The sequence below is a fragment of the Glandiceps talaboti genome, chromosome 18 (assembly GCF_964340395.1).
Source record: "Glandiceps talaboti chromosome 18, keGlaTala1.1, whole genome shotgun sequence".
In the NCBI taxonomy this organism is placed as follows: Eukaryota; Metazoa; Hemichordata; class Enteropneusta; family Spengelidae; genus Glandiceps; species Glandiceps talaboti.
This window is the reverse complement of record NC_135566.1, coordinates 18,468,441-18,490,880: the sequence shown is the minus strand read 5'-3', so window position 1 is coordinate 18,490,880 and position 22,440 is coordinate 18,468,441. Positions and strand designations below refer to the sequence as shown.

General features: G+C 37.0%; 1 protein-coding gene across 1 annotated transcript; it reads left to right on the top strand.

The window, feature by feature from the left end:
- The first annotated feature begins 205 nt into the window (after window positions 1-205).
- LOC144449784 (uncharacterized) lies at window positions 206-22,136 on the top strand. The gene is made up of 22 exons (XM_078140360.1): window positions 206-224; window positions 2,601-2,891; window positions 4,106-4,261; window positions 4,727-4,885; window positions 5,220-5,339; window positions 6,286-6,459; window positions 7,221-7,367; window positions 8,017-8,123; window positions 8,538-8,721; window positions 9,505-9,593; window positions 10,055-10,268; window positions 11,326-11,598; window positions 12,909-13,049; window positions 14,435-14,536; window positions 15,112-15,237; window positions 15,779-15,898; window positions 16,319-16,438; window positions 17,813-17,992; window positions 19,341-19,536; window positions 19,843-20,105; window positions 20,686-20,834; window positions 21,957-22,136. Exons 1-22 carry the CDS (start codon window positions 206-208, stop codon window positions 22,134-22,136), a joined length of 3,510 nt encoding a protein of 1,169 aa, XP_077996486.1.
- The last annotated feature ends 304 nt before the right edge of the window (window positions 22,137-22,440 follow it).

The window sequence follows — 22,440 nt, the reverse complement described above, 5'->3', positions numbered from 1 at the left end:
GAGTCGAAGAGGTGGCGGGGAAAACTCACCTATAACAGTTCTTGAAGGAAATTTGGAAGACAATTTTCAGTTAAGAGAATTCTTGTCGCCATTTTTTCTTCAACCGGGAATGTTAGTAGGTGACGGAATGGACAACATCTTGAAAATAACCATAATTGTGTTATGCGTCGTGATTGGATTCTCAAGCAGCCATTTCTATGATAGGATGACTGTATCGCAAGAAGGTAAATGAAAAAGTGGTTTTACTATATATATGTGTTATCATATACTCACCCTTTATACATTTGATTTCAAAAGAATAGCTATACGTCAATCACCACATTGAATTTACTAGATTAATTACAAAAAAGTGATGAAATTTACAGTAATGAGTTAATTCATATTCACAAGTCTTGTTTGACATCTGTCGTATATGGTTATCCAGTATTGCAATATAAATCTTATCACCAGGTTTTGAAGGAGATGGTATTCGTCTCCACCCTAAATGACATTATCTCGTTCCTAATCAAAACGACCCCGGAAGCAACGATCACGTTTTCAAGAAGGACCCCCCCCCCCCCCATACAATATTTTAACCACAACTCTCTCTAATTTGTGCTGTCGGACACTATCTCCTTGAAGTCAGACACATCTCACTATAGGGTTTGTAAAATCGTTGGTGTAATTTGCAAAGCGTAGAATTGCCACTCACTGACGAGTTTCTGATGCACCTGTTATCACTCTGTCAAAGATATTGATTTCTCTGAATAGGTATGACAAAAGAAATTTACATAGTGTGATAAAATTTACATATTTAAACTCTTCATACAAAGTGACTACCCAGGTTGGTGATATATATTGACATTGATAAGTATTTTATTCAAAGCAGTGTTTAATTTTGATTAGAATTTCGTGCATTTTTATGCAACATTTCGTACTTCCATTTGGATTCTTAATGTTTCATACTAATTAAACTTAATTGTTATACTTAACATATTTAAAATGTTGCTTATTGAGGATATGCAATATACGTTTTGCAGGAAAACTGCTAGCAGGCTAATTAAAAATAATATTGAATTGTTTTATAGAATATCAGCGTTTGGTTAATATATACAAGTCGTGTTTTACTTGATTATATTTACGGTTTACAAAGTTTCAACAACGGTATTAAACTGACTAGATTACACAGTGTGTATTCATAATACAGCCCGTTTCATGTAAGTGTCCATTGCCTCTGTTTGATGCAACTATCAAATCTTTAAGATCAGCAAGACTCCAACCACAAAGGAACAATAAGAAACTGCATATTCAACACTTTATAATATACAAGATTGCAATTTCTTGCTACATTGTGTATGAAGGAAATAAACCATTTAAGCACACTGCAACTATGGGTGCAGAAAAGCTGACACCAATGCTTTTGAAGTCTGCATTTGATGTCTGTATAGTAGCACATTAGTTCATTTCATTTGGACTAAACACGACAAAAAACTGTGTTCATTTAATCTCACTATCTTAAAGTCTAGTACAGTTTCTCATTCGTTTAAATTTCTGCGTGGCTGTATCAAACAGAGCCAGTGAACACTTACAATGAAATGTGCTGTACAACTTATTGTGTCATTGTTTTCTCGACTTATTCAGTTCTTTTAAATGATATATAAATTGGAGAAGACGAACTGATTAAAAGTATCCTCGTTTAAAATTAATAGACACGACACTAACATGAATTTTTCTTAATTATATATTACCGTAAAACAAAAGAGTTGGCGACAGATGTCATAGACTCATTTCTTGGATATTCAAGAAGAGATTAATTTTGGTTTATCCCTTTGTTTTAGAGTGGAGACTTGCATGATTGCAACTCTGACTCCAAGTCAAGAGTCAAGTTCAACATTGCTGTCGTAATATAGGATTGCCTCTTATCATCCACATAAGTTGATTGAAATTACAACTGACCTATCAATAACCAGTAACAAAATAAGTCTTTACAACAACACATAAAGATATATGGGGGGAGGGGGTGATAATGGAACTTTGAGATTTAGATCTTGCTGTCGCAATATAGGATGGATGTATGGCATCTTACAAAAACAAAAATCAAGGTTAGGGAGCGGTCATTATTTATGACTGGGGGAAATGGGGGGGGTCACTCAAAAACTGGGGAGTGAAGGGGGGTACTCAAAAACTGGGTAGTGAAAGGAGGGGTTCTCAAATTTTCTGGATTTTTAAAGCAATTCCTCAGACCCCCGGGGAACCCCCCGTCATAAATAATGACGACTCCCTTAGTGCAATCATACCATATTTCTCAGTCTGTACTATTAAAATCAACTAGTATACCCCCTAAAATAAAATCACTTGGTCTGCTACACTTGCCATATCATAATTTTCACTGTCTGTATGTACATATTTTATTTTTTCATCTCTTCACCAAATTAGAATTTGTGGATTTGAAACGATAAAAGTCTGTTGCCATGGAGAAACATTGGTTTTTATTTATCATCATTGATACACCTACGACTATCAAATTAGTTTGATAAATTCGAGTATACAAGTAGCAGGGAAATGACTTTAAGTTCACATTACAAATGACTGTTGAATGAGAATATTTTCATCCCCTCCAGTTTCCGAGCAAACCAGCTTACCATCCAGAATACGTAAAAGATTAAGTTGTGAGGAAGAAGGCAACCAGTACTGTGAAACCACCGGTAAATGCGTTCCATCCCAATATGTTTGTGACGGTGTCAATGACTGTAACAGCGGATGGTATTTGGTGGACAATTCCGATGAGCCCGATAGTTGCAACAGATGTGACGAACACGTTCAATACGAATGCTCCAATAGGAATTGTGTTGCTATTGAGAAACACTGCAATGGATTGAACGATTGTGGCGATTGGAGTGACGAAAAAAATTGTATGTATTGTAGAACACTATGCAAGCCAGTTGATTAGAACCAAAGCGCCGCCCGACTCACAAAAATCTTACTAACATCACTAGATTTTATTGTCTGGCTAGACACTGTTGCTAAATCTTGTCGTCTGGCTGAACCAAAATTGACGTACAATTGTAATCAATAGATATTCTTGAAAAAGCACACATTGCCACAATGGATATGATTTGGTTTGATCTGTAGATAATAGTAGCCCACACAAATAATAATATAGCAATGTTGGTTTAAAAAATTGTCAAGCCAGAAGATGAAAAGAAGCAGTGTTAGTAAGATTTTTGTCACGGCAGACGATAAAATGTAATGATGTTAGTAATTTGAGCCAGACAACGCTTTGTTTCTACTCCTTTGGCTGGTTTCTGTCGTCACAACCTTACCTTACCTTTCAAAATATTATGACCATTACAGTATATTTAATTAGACATCCTGGAGTGAAATAATCTATTTTAGAATCAACTAATCCAATCCCAGGTTGAATTTGAGTTCAAAATGGCAATTGCAAACTTTACCTGTTTAATTTGTATAAACAGAACAATGCATTTTGAAATAACAAACACACCATTTAGTCTCAGTACCATATCCTTACAACTGTCTGTGGTGTGTTCCCGGCCTTGACGAGGCGCGGCATAGTTGGAGGAATTGGCAAACTACTACTACACAAAATTTATGACGGCAGGAATGTTTTGTATGTTCACCCCTAAGGAACTCTTTGAAACTTGCCTCAGTTCTAGCATTTGCACTATCTAGTATTTTTATCTATCTGGGTAAACCTGTACAATTCCAGTCTTGTGTACATGCTGTTATGAAGTTTCCCAGTCTATCTTGACCAGCAGTTTGTATTTCAACCAAACATCTAGGGTTACAAGTTGCGAACAATTGCTGGTATCTTGTTCCCCCTTTCCTCTAGTCTCTATGATGGTGTTCGATCACTCACTCATTTGTCTTCGTATGACTTGATAACTAAACTTACTATTAAATGACGAATTTCAAAGCAAAGAGCCAACAGACACCATAACAAATGTTCTATGTTGAGGGGTTTCTCTTACAAAAGCTATTTTCCATACATTTTCGATAGAATAGAGAACGATGGTCATTTAATAAACATTGAAGTATAGACCTTCACGATGTTATCCTGGGATGGGATAACGTGAACTCTAATTGTGTGACGTCACTATTTTAGGCAACACTCAAGACGATGGCTGGAATGACTACTGTTATGGCGCCCTCTTTACCTGTTCCAATGGATATGACTGTGTACCTACTCAGTGGGTATGTGATGGGATCATTGACTGTCCAGATAAAAGGGACGAGCTGTATGGTTGTGATACATTTGGAAGTAAGTAGAAACATTATACGTCAGCTCAACTTTGTTTATTTTCTATTGAAGTTTATTTGTGATCTATATAAGCAGGATATTTGACTGGTATCAGTTTGCCTAGTTTTAATACGACTAATACAAGACCATAAAATACAAGAAATCAGTGTTTCAGTAACCAGTATATCTTCATTTAGTTTTGGTCTTGCCAGGAATTTGGCTTATGTTATATTTACATTCTGATATAATGTCCTGAAAATGGAAACATCCTCACTCCAAATCCACGATTGAGGGCGAATGAACCAGTAAATCCAAATAACATTACTGATGCATGTATATTTTTGTGTGTAATACCCCCCCCCCCCACCACACACACATTGTTGTTTGTATAATAGAGTTCATGTAGAGGAGAGGACAATACTTTTGATGTGTGAACTGTAAGTACTGACATTTGTTGTTGTATAACTATATATGTTTTATTTACAGTCGGTTCTCTCAAGTTTCCTGCCACCCATGCCATTTTTGATTGTCGGGAAAATGAAGACCGTCCTGTATGGAATGATATTTACATACAATTTGACAGGATGTGTGACGGTATCAGTAACTGTGACAGTTCTGGCGGCTCTGACGAAAACTGTGAAAAAGGTATTTTGTAAAGAAAATGATAAAATCTTAGGCATACAGACATACACGTACATATTCACACAGGTCAACAAGTGTTCCCCACAAATTGCCCGAGCTATAATAAAGCATAAATGTAATGGGATTCAACACTCTCACAAGCAAACGCATATTCCTACTGACGCTATTCTTAATGTAGTTTCCATATGAATTTTTCAATCAAAATTACCGGAGCCATGTTTTTGAATATTTGAAATTTGAGAGATTCTGTTCGTTAGTCTCACATTGATAGTTCACTTCTGTAGGGTCTTGCTTACGTTCATTTTTCACGATTCGAATGTTCAAAATTTTTTTGCAGTTGTGCCTAAATGCAGTGATGGAGAATACCGATGTTCCGATGGACAATGTATACCGATTGATAACTTGTGTGATGGCGCGCTTGATTGCTCTGATGACGAACATTTTGGATGTAATATGAGTAAGAAATGACGTCATCTTTACTAGCCTCATTTTATTATGCAATTTTCAACACTGGTGGCGCATTTGATTGTACACACCCATTAATACCTTAATAACCAACATATTTCCGAACTTACGTTGAAATCAACTATTGGAAACGAAAGACAACAAGAAGTCAACATCAACAAAAACAACAACGGACTGACTCTTGACTGCGTACCTGTCCAAAGTATGAAACATTCGTGAATCTACTGGCTGTATAGAAATCTCATTACCTTACCCCTCCGGTGGATTTGTACTCCCCACATACTGGGACGGGGATGGGCGGCCCAATTAAGTTCAAAACGTCTACCCATGCATTCCAAAACCAGACCCATTCTTAGGTATTTTCAGTGACAATCATCCGGTCAGTTACATTTATTCTGATGCTGTGACAGTACTTCTAGAGCATGAAGTTTTCCACGTTATGGACCTGTGATTAGGGAGTTTTCAGGTGAAACATCGACGCATTTTTTAGGATTTGTGTTTAATTGGAAAAAGATTATGTTATTCTGGTTAAACTTTATGTAGCATGCATTATTCTAAACAGACAAACGTTTGATTTTTTTAATGTACAAAAGAACCATAACCTGAATATTAAAACACCTTCTGATATTCCCTAGGCTTGTACCCTTTTCACAGTGTTCTTACACTATTTGATATTTTGCTGATAAATGCAACATTTCAAAAACCTTGGATAATAATTATTGTTTTGCAGTATTTTCTCTTATAAAAGTGTAAATCTTGAAAGAGATAACCAAAACCTGAAGATTATGATGTAAAATTCATCACATTTACTAAGAAAATAAAACCTCAAAATAAATCAATTGATGTATCTCAGACGACGATTATAGTGGTCTGAGATTGTATGAAGCCTAAAAATGTACAAATTGCTTGTTATCCAATTTCATTTTCTTCTTCTCTAGTTCACTACGGTCGATATTGTCCTAATTACTACTGGTTACAATCGGTTTTCTTCTGCAAGAATGGTCAGTGCTTACCGAGCGCTGTTGAGTGTGATGGCGACATTGACTGTGCAGATGGAAGTGATGAACATGTGTTTTGTCAAATAGGAAGTTACAACATCTATTCGTTCACAGGTGAATTGAGAACTTCTCCTTGTTTTGACGTGTTGTTCATTAAAAGTTGCGCAAGCTGAGTTTATAAGCTTCTTACGCAGGTGAAAATATTTAAAGGTGATTCAAAATGCTCACATTCACTATTGCTATTTTGCTAGACGACATGTTTGTGAAATGTATACTGGTTTTAAAACTTTAAAAAAAGCGTCTGCAAACACCTTAAAATGACCTTTTTTCAGTCAGTTCCCTTCGGATTTACTTCGGGAGTTTTCGGGTATTTCCGGTCACACATAGACCACGGGATTTTATGACGTCATAAGGAGACATGGTGAGCATGTAGCGTATGACGAGCGTAGTCAACAGGTGAATAAAACTCAACAGCATTGTGAAAAAATACATTGCTGGTGGTTGTAATAGACATCAGTAAACAAAAACTACAGTCTACATGTCTTATTAACCAACATTTACTGATATTTACTCACACTTCCTGACTAACTGTCAGTGTTTGTGGGTATAAATGCTAAAATATTATGTCCCCATATTATGGCAAAATAAATCAAAATGGCTAGACTAGATATACATAAACACTTGTAATGTCGCGTGTTTCACATTCAGTGACTTTTATTCGTTTTTAGCTCATATTTGGAGCACCGCAATGCCAGTGACGTAGACAAGGGTTTTCGTGACGTAGAACGACCAGGATATATAATCTATATTTTCTGTTCAAAGACAATATCTTGGCTTATGCATGGTATAATATAATATATCCCCGTATCGTTTAGGTCAATGTACTGGTGTCAATTGTGCCGATGGTGTGGGCTGTGTTGATTTCAGTCACGTCTGTGATGGCGTCAACCACTGTTCTGATGGCTCTGATGAAGATTACTATGTATGTCTAGCTCCATGGTTTTATTCCAACTACGAAGTAGGTACGTATCACGTGTTCTTCTAACTGGTACCAATAGGGTCACCATCCAATCAGGGATCAGTATACAATGTCATAACCAAACATTTAGACTTAAGCCATACTGCTCAGCAGTTGGTAAAACAATAATCAATATTACTTAAAACAGACAATATTTCAGATTATGGTTTGATGAGATTGTATCTTCATACCTGATATGAAATGCTTGTATGTAGGAATTTCTTTTATATAGGCATAGTCTTAAAATTTCCAACCTAAAAAGGGGAGGGGGAGGGGAAGCGAGAATGCAGTTGTGAGAGGGTCAACAAATACCGAGTAGTGGCTAAGTGAATGCATTTCTACGTTTATTTCCTGAACCTTTGGAGTTAATTTTTATTTGATTACTGTCTTGAAATATTACTTGGCAATGTTCATGTTGGCCTGTTTAGCTTAGGCGGAAGAGCAAATTTATTGATAGCGACCAACAATGTAATGGTGTCCGTTTGAGGACAAACTGACGGTTTGTTTAACGCATTCTCGCAAACCAGAGCTGTTATTTCTACACTTCGAAATAACATTCTTCGACGGTGCCGTAAAAGAGGCCGTGGTTTGCGACGATGGGTTATCGCTATATACATCTAACTGGCAAAGTTCTATTAATATATTTAATGTAGATGACTGGTTTGTTGGTTTGGAATGGACGGAATGGTACAACATTGATCACCCTAAGAAGGGTAAGGACAAATTTGGCGATTCAGAAGACCTAGAAACTCTGAAAAAGGTAAATGATACTATAAATTGCAAACTAATCATGATATTTGACATTAGAAGAAGTTACTAGTAGAATGGACCTGCCATCAAAGGTCAAACTGGAGTGAATTCCCTTGCTCGTTATCAGCCTTCCAACAGAGGATCCTCTCTCAGAGTCTACTCGTCCCTTCGAACTGTGCCTCCCGTTTGACGACGACTTCCGAACGAACCAGAAAATGCCGAGGAAATGAAGTAAAAGGGTTGATAATACAAAGCCTACCCTACCTTCAGTAGATCTCCATAACGTAGCTTACCCAAGAAAGCTTGTCTTATTCATGTTTAGACTGCATCCTGAAAGTGCTACTTTAAGTGAGGCTGCAGGCGTGGAGTCCACAAGGCTCAAATCTCCTTTACTGTCGTATTTATACGAGTAATTTCGTTTCAGCGGCATCCAGAAGTGTGTTCTCCGAATTTTGGCATCCAGTGTGCTGTGGCAGATACAGGTGAAACGTGGCTGGCCACTGACCAAAAATTGGAGGTTCCCTGTACGATGGATGGGGGACTAGTTTGTAAAAATATAGACCAAGATAAGGCCTGTCTTGACTACAAAATCCGACTACGATGTCCTGGTGAGTAAACCCTTGTTCACTTGAAACATTAAAAAAAAACACGAACCGTGTATAAACAGTTGACAGTGTTCATTGTCCTAAATTTTGTTAAACTTTTAATAAGTGTTGTTGTTACAGCTTCAAGTTTACAGTCTTTGTTCTGCTAACATACATGTATGTCGAATGTAAAGACTTCTCGAATGTCAAAACCATCAGTTCGTCATGTGAGTGAAATACCATAAACCAATGTACTTTATGTACTTCTATCAGAATATGGTTTCAAAAAAACATTCACTCATCATCATCATCATCATCATCATCATCATCATCATCATCATCATCATCATCATCATCCATCCATCCATCCATCCATTCATCCATCCATTCATCTATCTATCTATCTATCTATCCATCCATCCATCCATCCATCCGGCCATCTATTTATCTGGTAATTAATTAATTAATTAATTAATTAATTAATTAATTAATTAATTAATTAATTAATTAATTAATTAATTAATTAATTAATTTATTTATTTATTTATTTATTTATTTATTAATTAATTAATTAATTAATTAATTAATTAATTAATTTATTTATTTATTTATTTATTTATTCATTAATTAAGTAATTAATTAATTTATTTATTTATTTATTCATTAATTAAGTAATTAATTAATTAATTAATTTATTTATTTATTTATTCATTTATTTATTTATTTATTTATTTATTATTTATTTATTTATATATTTATTTACTCTCACTCACTCACTCACATGCGGTTTTATTCATTCTTTTCCAGCCAAGCCTTCCCATTGGACAAAATGGTATGACAGAGACACTCCTGGTACCGGAGCTGGTGGCTCTGACTGGGAGAACCTACTGTCGTATGTAAGTACTTGAATCCAAGAATCACTAGGAATAGAACAGTGAGTGAAGGGCGTGGGTGGGGCTTATTTCGTAGTTCGTAATGATTGGCTATTCATATTGTGACGTATTACATTGATCGACATCAAGTTACTTTTGCATATAAAGGACATTGGCCGTGCTGGAATTGTTGACACCAGCGAACCATTTGAAATAGACCTCTGTGTATGGAAGTATCTTCTCCCTCCAAGGTAAATTACTGTATCCTCTGTTGTTTGCCCTTATCTTTTTCATTGAATTTTCCTGTCTCACTCCAAGCTTCACCAACGCCCGTGATCTAAGGTTTCTATCCTATCCTGTCTTTAACTTCCTCTTGCTTATAGCTAAGTACAAGAATATCACGTGCATGAAAGCCTGATAGTTTGTTTGTAATTATAAGAACCTGACTTCGATTTCACTACTTTCTCCCTCTATCTCCTATGAAGGAATTTGATGAAGGGTGGAAATATCCAGATCTGTGTGAAAATCCCATTGGAATCGAGTGCAGGGTCAAAAAGACTCATAACCCATCATGGTACACCGGCCAATATCTATACTATCCGTGCACGGTAAAGGAAGGACTGATCTGCCGCAATATGGACCAGCCTTTTTACGAACAGTGTGAGGACTACGAGGTTAGATTCCAATGCCCATCAGAAGGTAAAACACTTATTATTCATCCAGTTACAAAACAGGCAGATGGAGGTTGAAAGTTGAAAGTGCTCGGTGCGGTCGTCATGACAGGCTTCGTGTGGCGCCTCCTCCTCCCACCACACACATAATATTTGAGGCAGGGGAAGAACTGCTGAGAACGTCGACAAGACGAACAGACTTATTGCAAAAGATAATTGTTGGTCAAACCATACGTATGTTTGCTTTGCTTATATTATTGAAAAACAACAACAACAACAACAACAACAACAACAACAACAACAACACCAATCTTGTCTTTACTTTGGTTACATATCGCCTAGTCATAAACATCAGTGTCCTCTACTCGATTATTTCATCACTGTCTATCAACTTCGTCAGTTCACACACTTGGTCTCCACATTTACATCATCGCATCATTTCCATGACGAAGCATTCTGGGTAGAGCTGTACGTTTTCAGCCTCACCCATAAACAATCAACTTTCCTTTAAATGTGACTTAAGACAATAACTATGTCGAAGTTCACTAAGATCCCTCCAGTGATCTGAGGTCACAACTATCTTGTATAGTTATATCACTGCTTGAATTATCTCTCACCTTAAAATCTCTGACATTACAGTTTTAAAGTGGCCATATGGATGAAGATTGGGTGTTTGATTTTGATTTTTGATTTATAAAGCAATTAATTTTATCATGGCTTCCTACTTGAAAAATACAACATTATGCTAAGTCTGTGTTTGTAACTTGCAAAAAGCTAAAAAATATGTAAAATGTTTTTATTGTACGTACAATAACAAACATTTTACACATTTATGATGTTGCAATTTATTGAGTTACAAACAAGGACTTGGTATAATGTTGATTTTTCAAGTAGGAAGCCATCATATAATTAATTGCTTTATGAATTAAAAATCAAAAGTAAATACCAATCCTCATCCGTATGGCCACTTTAACATTACCTGTATCCGAGGAAAGCACGTGAAGTTCAGTTTATTTTGGTTTTGTAATTTGTTGATAATTTTCAAATTTCTTAACAATCTGTTTCTTGTTATTTCCGTGGTACAGAAAGCAAGAAAATTTCTAAACGTGACATTAGTAATGAAGATGAAGAGCACAATTATGTAAACAACAAAAGAGAGGACGAAGACAACAAAAACGTCATCGACAATAACCACTACGTCAGTAGAAGTAGCAACAATAACGTCATTACATTCAATTGTACAAATGGATTTCTGTGTGATGGCGACACCAGATGTATACGTCAGACCAGTACATGTGACTCTTATCAACATTGCCATGACAACACCGATGAAGAGAACTGTAAGAGACTTGAATCAGGTGAATATATTAAGAACCCTTAGGGAACCTTTAGTAATTAGAGGGGGGAATCAGGCCAGGGCTGTTGCGTAAAATGTGACCCTTCCCCTCTTCCATCGTGCTAAAAAGTGGCACTCCCTTAAATTCTTTCTCTAAAACATGACACTCCCCCTATTAAGGTAGTTCCAAAAATGGGTTAAAATTTTGTTAGAAATAGAGGAGGACACTAGTCTCAGAACCAATGGTAAGGACTTAATCCCACCGCTGCCACCATGTTGAAAGTTTTAAGAGCGTTGGTTAATTCCCAGTGTTATCACCATGTGAATGTGTGTGACTGCACTGCATTAATTAAGACCCGTGTTTGAAACTCTCTAGGCTGAGCCGCATGCCACAACTCCCTAGGATTAGATTGGCATATTCCCAACATTGTTGAGACCAACGTCAACATTATCCCAAATATCTTACCCAACTGTTCCCATTTTATCTTCGTGAGAACCACCCCTCTTCTCACATCACGACTAACAATTTACTACATGGTTGTCAGCAGCGATTTGATTGATATGGGTTGGCATTGTGGTACCTAATCCCCAACTCGAACCCTAAACCACGTGGCAGCAGCGGGATTTTGAACAGGTGGCAGCGATGGGAAATCCCCACAAAATAATGCAGTGAGACAACACAATGAGAGCTGATTTGTAAAAGGAACCCCCATTTCCCGGCCCTCCACCTTTGTAAATACTGAAGGCTCCCTTATGTACACAACGAGCATTAATATAGATTTCTATCAAAATGGATTCCACTCTCCAACCATTTGACTTAATTGAATCTCACCCATTGTCTCATTCGTTGTCCTATCCACATCTGTACAGGGAATTAATTTAAGATTTCAGAAATAATCACCTCAAGCATCTTTCGACATTGCCTAGAATGGGTCTCTATTCTAACGCACGTCCTCCCATCTATCCCCCTCCATGTACACATTGATTGATTGATGGATGAATAGATGGATGGGTGCTTGCATGCATGCATACATACTACATACATACATACATACATACATACATACATACATACATACATACATACACACACACACAAAATACATACATAGTATTACATCCATCCATCCATCCATCCATACATACATACATACATACATACATACATACATGCATACATGAATGCATGCATGCCTAACCTACCTCCCTTCCCATCTCCCACGCGCGCGAATTGAGCCAGTCTGTGACGTCAACTTCATTCCGTACATGCCATTATCAATTCGAAAGACACATTTACTTCCGATTCCCTCCTGTCTGCATTTATTTTTTTAGGAGTGACGTTGACGAAAGCTTTTTGTGGGTCCCAAAACTTTGAGTGCATCAACGGTGACTGCATACCGGCTGAGTACGAATGTGATTGGTTTGCAGACTGTTACGATAAATCCGATGAACACAAGGGATGTTACTTGAACGGTAAGGACGTGCTTGAAAAGCAAACTAACCATTGTCCAATGAGGGAGAACATTGCTTTCTATATTCAAGCTCAGACTATTTGTTTGGCTCACCAACACAATGTGAGTCACGCCTGTACCATGGTATGTATTTATAGCTACACTAGCTACATTTGGAACGTCTTTTTGAAAATGCTTTGATAGGTACAATAACTTCGTAATATCGTTCACGTGCACCACAGGTATCGCATCACATGTAGATACACACATTTTTGTAGGTGTATACACGATAATCTGATCAAATGGCGATCACGATTTCAACCTGTTTCTGTACTGCTTATTGATGATATCGACTCCTGCTTAACATGTACAATGTCTAGTTATTGGTATTTTAACAATTTACAGTGAATATATTGAGATCGAAAAATGATACTTCAGTTACACCGGTACAGTTTGAACATGTCAGATTCAAAACCCAGCTTTCGCTCAAGATTTAAACTTGCCACTACACTACCTACATTTAGATAATTTTGACCTCTAATTAACATATATACAATGTCTTTTATTTTTTCAAAATAATTAACACATTTTAGTGAATATATCTTTGGTTATTTGATGAAAAAATGTCCCGGTTGCAGCTAGTGCAGCTTTAATGTTTGGCGCTAACAATTCATTTAGACATGGGAAATACTGCCTTTCAGAAAAAGTAAGCGCGTTCAAAATTGTACGAGCCCACAGTAAGCCCTAACCTAAGGATTTGGCCTTCGAATTTTAGTATTGACGATGTTCGTCTGACATATATGGTTGTCGGACGTTCACTTGACATCAGCAGTTTCACCAGGTCATTAAACAAATTCTACTTGTTGATTTTGTACACTTTGGATTTTGAAATAAAGTAAAACATGCAATTACCGTCTGGTTCATGTTATCGTGCACGGGATCTGTATGATGCAACCAAGCAGAGACCAGTAAGAAAATGAACATGGTACACTTTAAGATAGCTCAATTGTGTGAATAGTTTCCTATAACATTTGTTTTAAATGAAATGAAATGAAGTAAAGTGCTACCATGCAGACATGAAAACATTGGAACCCACGTCTAGTTGCAGTATAGAATATGCAGTTTCTTATTGCATTCCATCTGGTTGTATCAAATAGAGAAAGCGCACGGCAACATGAAACGGGCAGTACGATCAATAAATATCCTTACATGTTACATTCTCTATCAGCGTCAAATTGATCTTGGATTCGACAGATACATACATTTATCCTACTTTGTAAAGGAAGCATTTATGTTCCCTCTTTCAAACTCGCGAGGATGATTTTTTTAGCGAGCAACAAAGAAGTTAATTTTCGATACATTTGCAATGTGTGTATTTTATATTTCACAATAATTGTGTATTTCCAGGTTTTGAATGTGACGAGGGTTATACATATATACCACAAGAATGGGTTTGTGATAATATAGGTGATTGTATTGACGGCGAAGATGAAAGCATCGCTACTTGTGGTAAGTTTGATTGTTTTGCTCTCCATTTCATTTCTTCACATTGTTGCTTTGGTTATGAAAATAAACAGAAGTTTAAAATGTTTAATACTAATTTCAGAAACAGTCGTACGTGTACTTCACTTGTGACACCATTATGAGATGTGGAATGATGGCATTTCAATATCATTGTCCTTTTGCTTTATTTCCTCTTTTCAAAATGAAAGGAAACACTAAGCTGTGCGCATTATATTGAGATAATCGCGAAAGGGAGGGGGTGGGGAAGAGAGAAGACAGTGGGAGGGAGATAGAGCGACAGCGGTGAGAGAGAGGGAGAAAAGGATCGAGCGAGCGACAGACGCAAACAGACAGACAGGCAGACACGGAGGCAGACAATTAGTCTTGCTGCTTGACCCCCTCGGGCTGTTCTGCTCCCCTCGCTAGCGGTAGCAGACACTCTGATCAAGAACCAACACGATGATAATAGGGTAATACTGAAACTCGCCTTGCATCATAGCTAATATATGCATATGTTGTACAGGCAAGTCTTCTGTAACAATTCTAACTTTGCATCATTTCATGTGTTTGTCATTTTACAGGTATAAAATGTGATGGTTTTCTCTGTGATAATAATCAGACCTGCGTGGCAAACGAACATGTGTGTGACGGCCAATTGCATGACTGTACGGATAAGACTGATGAAACATTGGACACTTGTAGAGATCGTGAGTATGCCCGGTACGGTCATGTCGGAACGTGGCAACTGATTGGTCAATGACTGACTCACACCTGCTGACCAATATTGACCATCGGCATTGGTCACTGTCATTTTAATGACCGGGGGGGGGGGGGGGGGGGGCGAAGCCTTCGAAGGTTTCACCTGATTGGAAATGCAATTTTCACTTTTCCATTGTTTTCCAACCATTCAGTGTAATCTCGGAATTTAAATTTGTGAAAACTTTTCAAAAGGCGAAAATATTCAAATTACGAAATATTGCGTTTCGATTTACGATTTACGATTACGATATGAAATTTATATACCGCATTTTCAAACATTCTTATTACGGATTATTCATGCGATTCTTGTCGGAAAGTAAGAATCAAGTAAAACATTTTGCAGAACAGCAACAAATTTACTCAAGGATTTGGCGGGAAGGAATGTTCGGTTGTCATTCAAGTGTTATGTGAGCTTTGCAAATCTCGCGAAATCTCTTCAAAACACCTAAATTTACTTCCTACATCAACCATATTTTACATATTGAACAGATTTCAATTGTTTTCAATGTGGTGAACCTGCCAATAAATGTCTTTCCTGGGACTGGGTCTGTGATAGTGTTGCTGACTGTGACGATGTATCTGAAGAAACCCTTGTGGCATGTGGACGAGGTTAGTTTCTGTTCTTATTTGCGATATCGTTATCCCTCCTCAATGGTCTAATTTGGTGTAGTGTGATGTGGTGTTATGAAACACGATGTGATGTGATGTGATGTGGTGGACTGCGTTGTGATATGAAGTAAATGGGTGTAATTAGTGCAATGATGTAATGCCGTACAATATTAACTGGTCCAATATAATCCGATATGTACAATGTTTAATCCAGACCGAATATTGACTAATCTGATATGTTCTGTTGCCTATCATGGCGTAGTAATATCTTCTACATATATCAGATTTATCCCAGCGTTAGGCATATTAACACTTAGTCCGAGAACATATCGATCGGGGACTGAAGTGGTCAAGTAGGTATGGTTAGGCTGACATGGGCCTTTATACTCATCTATATTCAATTTTCCTATTGTATTTCAGCCATCGACCGATGCTGGGAAGGTGCATTTATGTGTCTGCATGCACGATTCTGTGTTCCTCAGATTTGGCGTTGTGACGGCGACAACGACTGTGGTGACATCTCCGATGAACAATTATGTGGTTAGTATCAGATCACTATTCTCACCTTGGCCATATAGTGAACATTTGAAATCATTCATTAAAACAACGACACTGTCTTCTGTTCGAAAACATTTTGATTATCATTGCCTACGTCAGGACATTGATGCGAGTCTATTAGTGCCATAGTAGTAGTAGTAGTAGTAGTATTAGTATTAGTAGTAGTAGTAGTAGTAGTAGTAGTAGTAGTAGTAGTAGTAGTAGTAGTAGTAGTAGTAGTAGTAGTAGTAGTGATTGTGGTGGTGGTGGTGGTAGTAGTATTAGTAGTAGTGATGATCGTGGTGGAGGTGTTGTTGTTGGTGGTGGTAGTAGTAGTAGTAGTGATTGTGGTGGTGGTAGTAGTAGTGATCGTGGTGGTGGTGTTAGTGGTGGTGGTAGTAGTAGTAGTGATTGTGGTGGTGGTGGTGGTAGTAGTAGTAGTGATCGTGGTGGTGTTGGTGGGGGTAGTAGTAGTATAGTAGTAGTAGTAGTAGTGATGATAGTAGTAGTAGTAGTAGTAGTAGTAGTAGTAGCAGTAGCAGCAGTAGTAGTAGTAGTAGTAGTAGTAGTAGTAGTAGTTAGTAGTAGTAAGAGTTGTTAATTAAAGTGACATGTGAATATACCGTTACAAATTGACGATGAAAAGAACAGAAAGTTATACATCACCCAGCCCATCAGGCTTATTTGTCACTATGAAATTAAATAACTAATCTAAAGAAATGCAGAAATGGAAAGAGTACAATCATGACAAGTAAAGAAAGCAACAGTTACTACGATGAAATATACAAATGATTACACTTTCTGGACAGGTGTATACTTGTTGACTAAATTTACTAGTTGCTCTAGGCTTATTGGTCATTATAAAATTCCATTTGTCTGACTCATTAAAGTGTGCAAAATGTGGGCATGAATCAAGCAAGATATTATAGAAATGCAGGTGTCAAATCGTTTCAAGGGACATAGTCGATACACTTTGTATTTTTGGATTTGCTTATATTTCATATTGAAGTCCACTTGCTTTATTTCGACTGGAAAAATGTTGAATCATGTCAAACAGCTCACAAGTGTATTTTGTACAATGGCAGTTTTGATAACAGATATTCTAATTATAGAGGATGAGTAGGGGGTGGGTCAATAATGTTTGTGGAAGGTCTTCAAAGATGGTAATTTTTTTACACCCTGGACTGTGAACACACTTGCTCCCCCCGTAATTTAGTCCAGTACCTGACTATCGAAAGGGGCTTTTCGTTTTTGACTGTGCCGCTCGAATCATTTTGGTCGGATTGATAACCATAATACTGAAAAAAAATGCAGCTATTCCAACCGTAAGCATATCTGTTTTCACACCAATATACAATTATATCATTTTCACTCTAGACGAAGAGAGCTCGTGGGGTCAGGAGAGCACGTGGTCCTTTTGGGGAGAATGGTCTGAATGCAGTGCAGAATGTGGGGGTGAAAGGTCAAGACATCGAGCATGTCTCGATGCGTTTGGCAAGTGCACCGGTGACAGTTCTGAGTGTGAAAGCTGTGTAGATGACTGCAAAGAAGCTTCAGGTGAGGAGATGTATGAAATCTCGCGTAACCTGTGCTATTTCGGGATAAGCCATTGTGTGGTATTTAGATGGACTCTGATTAGAATTATCATTTTCTTCCCACTTTTAATACTTCAAGTCATTTGCTGGATTTTCATTCGGCGGATCTACCAGCAAGCACATTTAAACTGCGTAAATTTGCGATTGAATGCAATATTTTGTGGGCAATGACACACTCTTACAAGAGAGTACGTTGTCTTGGAACATCAACATTGACATGCCTCAGCACTGATAGATAGTCAAAGAAAACAATTATGAAAGTAGAACGAAAGGGGTACAAATTCCATATTTTTTATTTGAATTTGTACAACTCAGATAACGTGTGGCATACTGGGTTTAGAAAATTATTGCTTTTTGTTTAAAAAAAACCCAGTATGATGACTCCCAAACCACGATAAACAATTACGTGTGTGTGTGGTGTTCAACAGGTTAAATCAATGTTATGAGTTTGTTTTTGTTAACTTTAAAAAAAGTAGTTCTTGGTTGACTGCATAATATTATAAAGTCTTGGAATTTGACATTTTTTGACCGATGAAGATGTTAAAAAAGACATCAAGGATTGCAATGATATATACTTTGTACAGCAGGCCATATTATCTATGCTAATCACAAAACTGTTTGATGTGGTTCTCTCTTACTGTGTGTCTTTCAATTAAAAACGTTGTTTCAAGCCCCTAAACACACTACATTTTCAAAGAAGTGTTTTAGCCCCCGTTCGGACGATGTTAAATGCCAATGGTCTCCGTCCGTCTGTCCGCACACGTCTATACACCGCCACATCTCTGATGTGCAGTGGCCGTCGTCTTTTAAACCTGGCACAAATGTCACAATTGAGCAATATGAGCGCGTCACTTTCACACACTTATTTGACCAAATGGAAGCCATATTTGTAGTTAAAAGTCAATATTTAATACCTAACGCAAAAACTGTAGTACATAAAAAAATGCCATTCGAGTTGTCCCCGACCTTGAATATGAAATCGTGCTATTTCTTGCATAATACAGACACTTTTGTATTTGTGGTATTGTATAGTCAATTTCTTTTAGAGTTTACAAATAATACAGACAATGGAAATCTGCCCCTGTCTCGTCAAATATTATATTTTTGTTTGCATGTTTATATTCGACATTAACCTTGATATTGATATTTTGTGTCAAAATTAAAGAAAGAAGCTTTTTAGATAAATCAATTTCATCCATTAGTCACACTGAAATAAAGGAAGGAGTGAGACGTGTCTTCTATGAAGGCTTGTTTTATCCTACTTTTATCATTTATTTTAACGTTCGTGAAATAAATCTATAACTTTACAGGCCATCGATGTGGAACTCGCAAACATCCCGGAACTTCACGTATTGTTGGCGGTGAGGACGCCCCAAAAGGTAGCTGGCCATGGCAGGCTCAGTTAGTGTTCAAAGCCAATGCTAATAATGAGATAGCTGCCTGTGGTGGTACGTTGATAGGAAAAAAATATGTTGTCAGCGCAGCACATTGTTTTATCGGATCAATGTAAGTCATTCTCAGGTTTTCTACAGTTTTTCACCATAGTTTATATCAAAAGGGAAAGGGAAACTGATTTTCCTCCAGTTACAACTATTTCATAAGCATTTTGATTTACATACAATAATTTATTAGTTTGGATTTTGTTTAACAACACCAGTCTAAAAAAGATTCTAGATAAGAGAAAAGCTTAATAACCTCACACAAATGTGAATTTTGTTCGAATTGTTTTCGTACCAGTACTTGGTAATACAATGGTCAATGGTAAGCAATAACAATATGCACGTGTTTCTTTTCATTTTCATGTGCGTACAGGTTAGATGCCAGCCGTTGGGTTGTTCGTCTTGGTAGAGAAACCCTTGATGCAGAAGAAAAGGGTGTAAGACACATCAGTGTCAAAAAGATTCTTGTCCATAAAAAATTTGATCAATTGTCTATGGATAACGACATCGCTGTGTTAGTACTAAAGAAACAGGTCAAAGAACCCACGGAATTTATAAATTTTGCGTGTTTGGATGGTAACATAGTTTTCAATAAGAAATCCGAATGCTTTGTCACGGGTTGGGGCCTCACTGACAGTAAGTCCATTTAGAACTTAAAGTTCAGACGTTGTTCGATGCGCATGTCCTAATGGTGTGTGTGTCATGATCATTATGCAAGCTCTTTATATACATCAATCCAAAGTTCCGATCACCACGTTGATTTTTAGTTTATTTGAATGACACCAGAATTAGCGAAAGTATCTTCTGTAAGAATATTATTTATTTTTTGTTCTTTGGTGAAAATACTTACGTCTGGTTCGAGTTCTGTAAATAGCAAATGATGATTAAGTATGTTATAGTAAATGGAATTCTGCAGGTATATTTTAATATTCAACAAATAATTATCCCCAAAACCGTATGAACTTTGCATATGCGTCTTTAAGTATCACAAACTCAGTTTTGAAGATGAAGAGTTATCCATCTCTTATACAATTGTACAGTTGCGTGTTAAGGACTAGGCTCCAAAACCATACATAAAGAGTGCCTTGAAACAAGGGAATTGTATGCTAGATGTAATTACAATAAAAGGGGAATTTTCTGAATTGAAATCATTATCAATTTTCCCTAAGGCTATCGCATTTAATAACAAACCGCTTTGCCTCCCCCACCCCTACAGTGAATGGTTATCAACCAACTATACTACAGGAGGCGTATGTTCCCCTTATACCAATTGATGTATGCAACAAACCTCTATCCTATAACGGAATGCTCACTGACAACATGCTGTGTGCAGGGCATATGCAAGGAGATATAGATGCCTGCCAGGTAAGACACTAGAGTCTAGGACTCTCACCGACTTTAATGGAAAAACACACTTTAACCCCCGCCCCCTTTTTTCAATTCAAATCCACATCATATTTTTGAACATTGAAGTTATACTTAGAGTCAAAGGTTAAAAGTTTAATTTTTGAGAGACTGTGGTGGATATTTTCTCTCCAATATTGTTTTTCAACTCTGAATATATGTTATAATCGACCATCTAGAGAAAATCTATTTCAATCTGTTAATCGTCAATTTTCACTAATGATTGTAGTCGGACCACAACATATCAGTTGGTTGTGTGTCAAACCTAGAGACAGACACACATACACACAGATATATTTAGTTACACTCGATCAAATCGTTTTTTTTATCGATACCAGACAGTGTACATAGGAAACTTGTGGATACAAAGTTTTCCTGGTATTATACATGTGCGTGAAATATATTACACCGGAAATAACTGACCAAATAATTTTCGAGCCACAAAAAGTATTTCACAGTATATACCAAGAATGTGCCGATATCAAGGCATGTTCCTAGGTTTCTAAGTTATGGGAGAATACACTTCAAATCCACATAACTTTTTTAAACATTGAAGTTATTGAAGTTATACTTAGAGACTAGGGTGTAGAGATTAAATTTTGAGAGACTTGGGTAAACATTTCCCCTCCAATATTTTTAACTCTGAATATATGTTATAATCGACCATCTAGACCATCAATTTTCAGTAATCATTGTAGTCAGACCACAGTATGTTAGTTGGATGTGTGTAAAACACAGAGACAGACACTCAGATACATTAGTTCTACACTCGACCAAATAGGTTTTTATTCTGCCTATCGATATAAGTACATAGGAAACTGATACAAAGTCTTCCTGGTATTATACATGTGCGTCAAATATATTACACAGGAAATAACTATGACCAAATAATTTTCGGGCCACAAAAAACATTTCACAGTATATACCAAGAATGTGGCGATATCAAGGCATGTTCCTAGGTTTCTATGTTATGAGAGAATACACAAATATGTATAAAATTGTACGAGAAAAACACCATCACATAAATGTCGACCACTTTCTTATATTAGCTTGTGAGACAACATTCATTCGTTTCCTTTGCAGGGCGATTCCGGAGGTCCTTTGGTTTGCAAGAACAAAGAAAATGGTCGCTGGTACCTGACTGGTGTTGTTAGTTGGGGATATGGCTGTGCGCTGAAAAATAAACCCGGAATTTATACTAAAGTGAATAACTATATTTCCTGGCTGGAGAACGAAACAGGTCAAACCTTTCATCAGGATTAGCTACTCAAGCTTTGAAAAACTCCCAAATAAATAATCTTATATTTTATTAAAAGTTAATATATTCATTATTCCTTGAATAATTTTTCAGTCGGAAATTTCCATCGGTACATAATCCGTGCAGCAGTAGCAGTGCTGCTGACATCACCAAAATCACTTGTCTTTTGCATATTAAAGTCATCATTTGCATAAATTTAGATGTTTACAACCCGAAGCACAGAAACAAATCTCAACTGAAATGCGGGTAATGGAGCCGCCATTGGAATATTTAATAAACAGAATAACTGATATACTAAACGTAGTCATG

Bases quoted from the DNA above. Each gene is read 5' to 3' on its own strand.
- LOC144449784 (XM_078140360.1), top strand. The intron at 6,460-7,220 runs GTGAATTGAGAA...CGTATCGTTTAG, and splicing joins CAACATCTATTCGTTCACAG to GTCAATGTACTGGTGTCAAT. The intron at 16,439-17,812 runs GTTAGTATCAGA...TTTTCACTCTAG, and splicing joins CTCCGATGAACAATTATGTG to ACGAAGAGAGCTCGTGGGGT.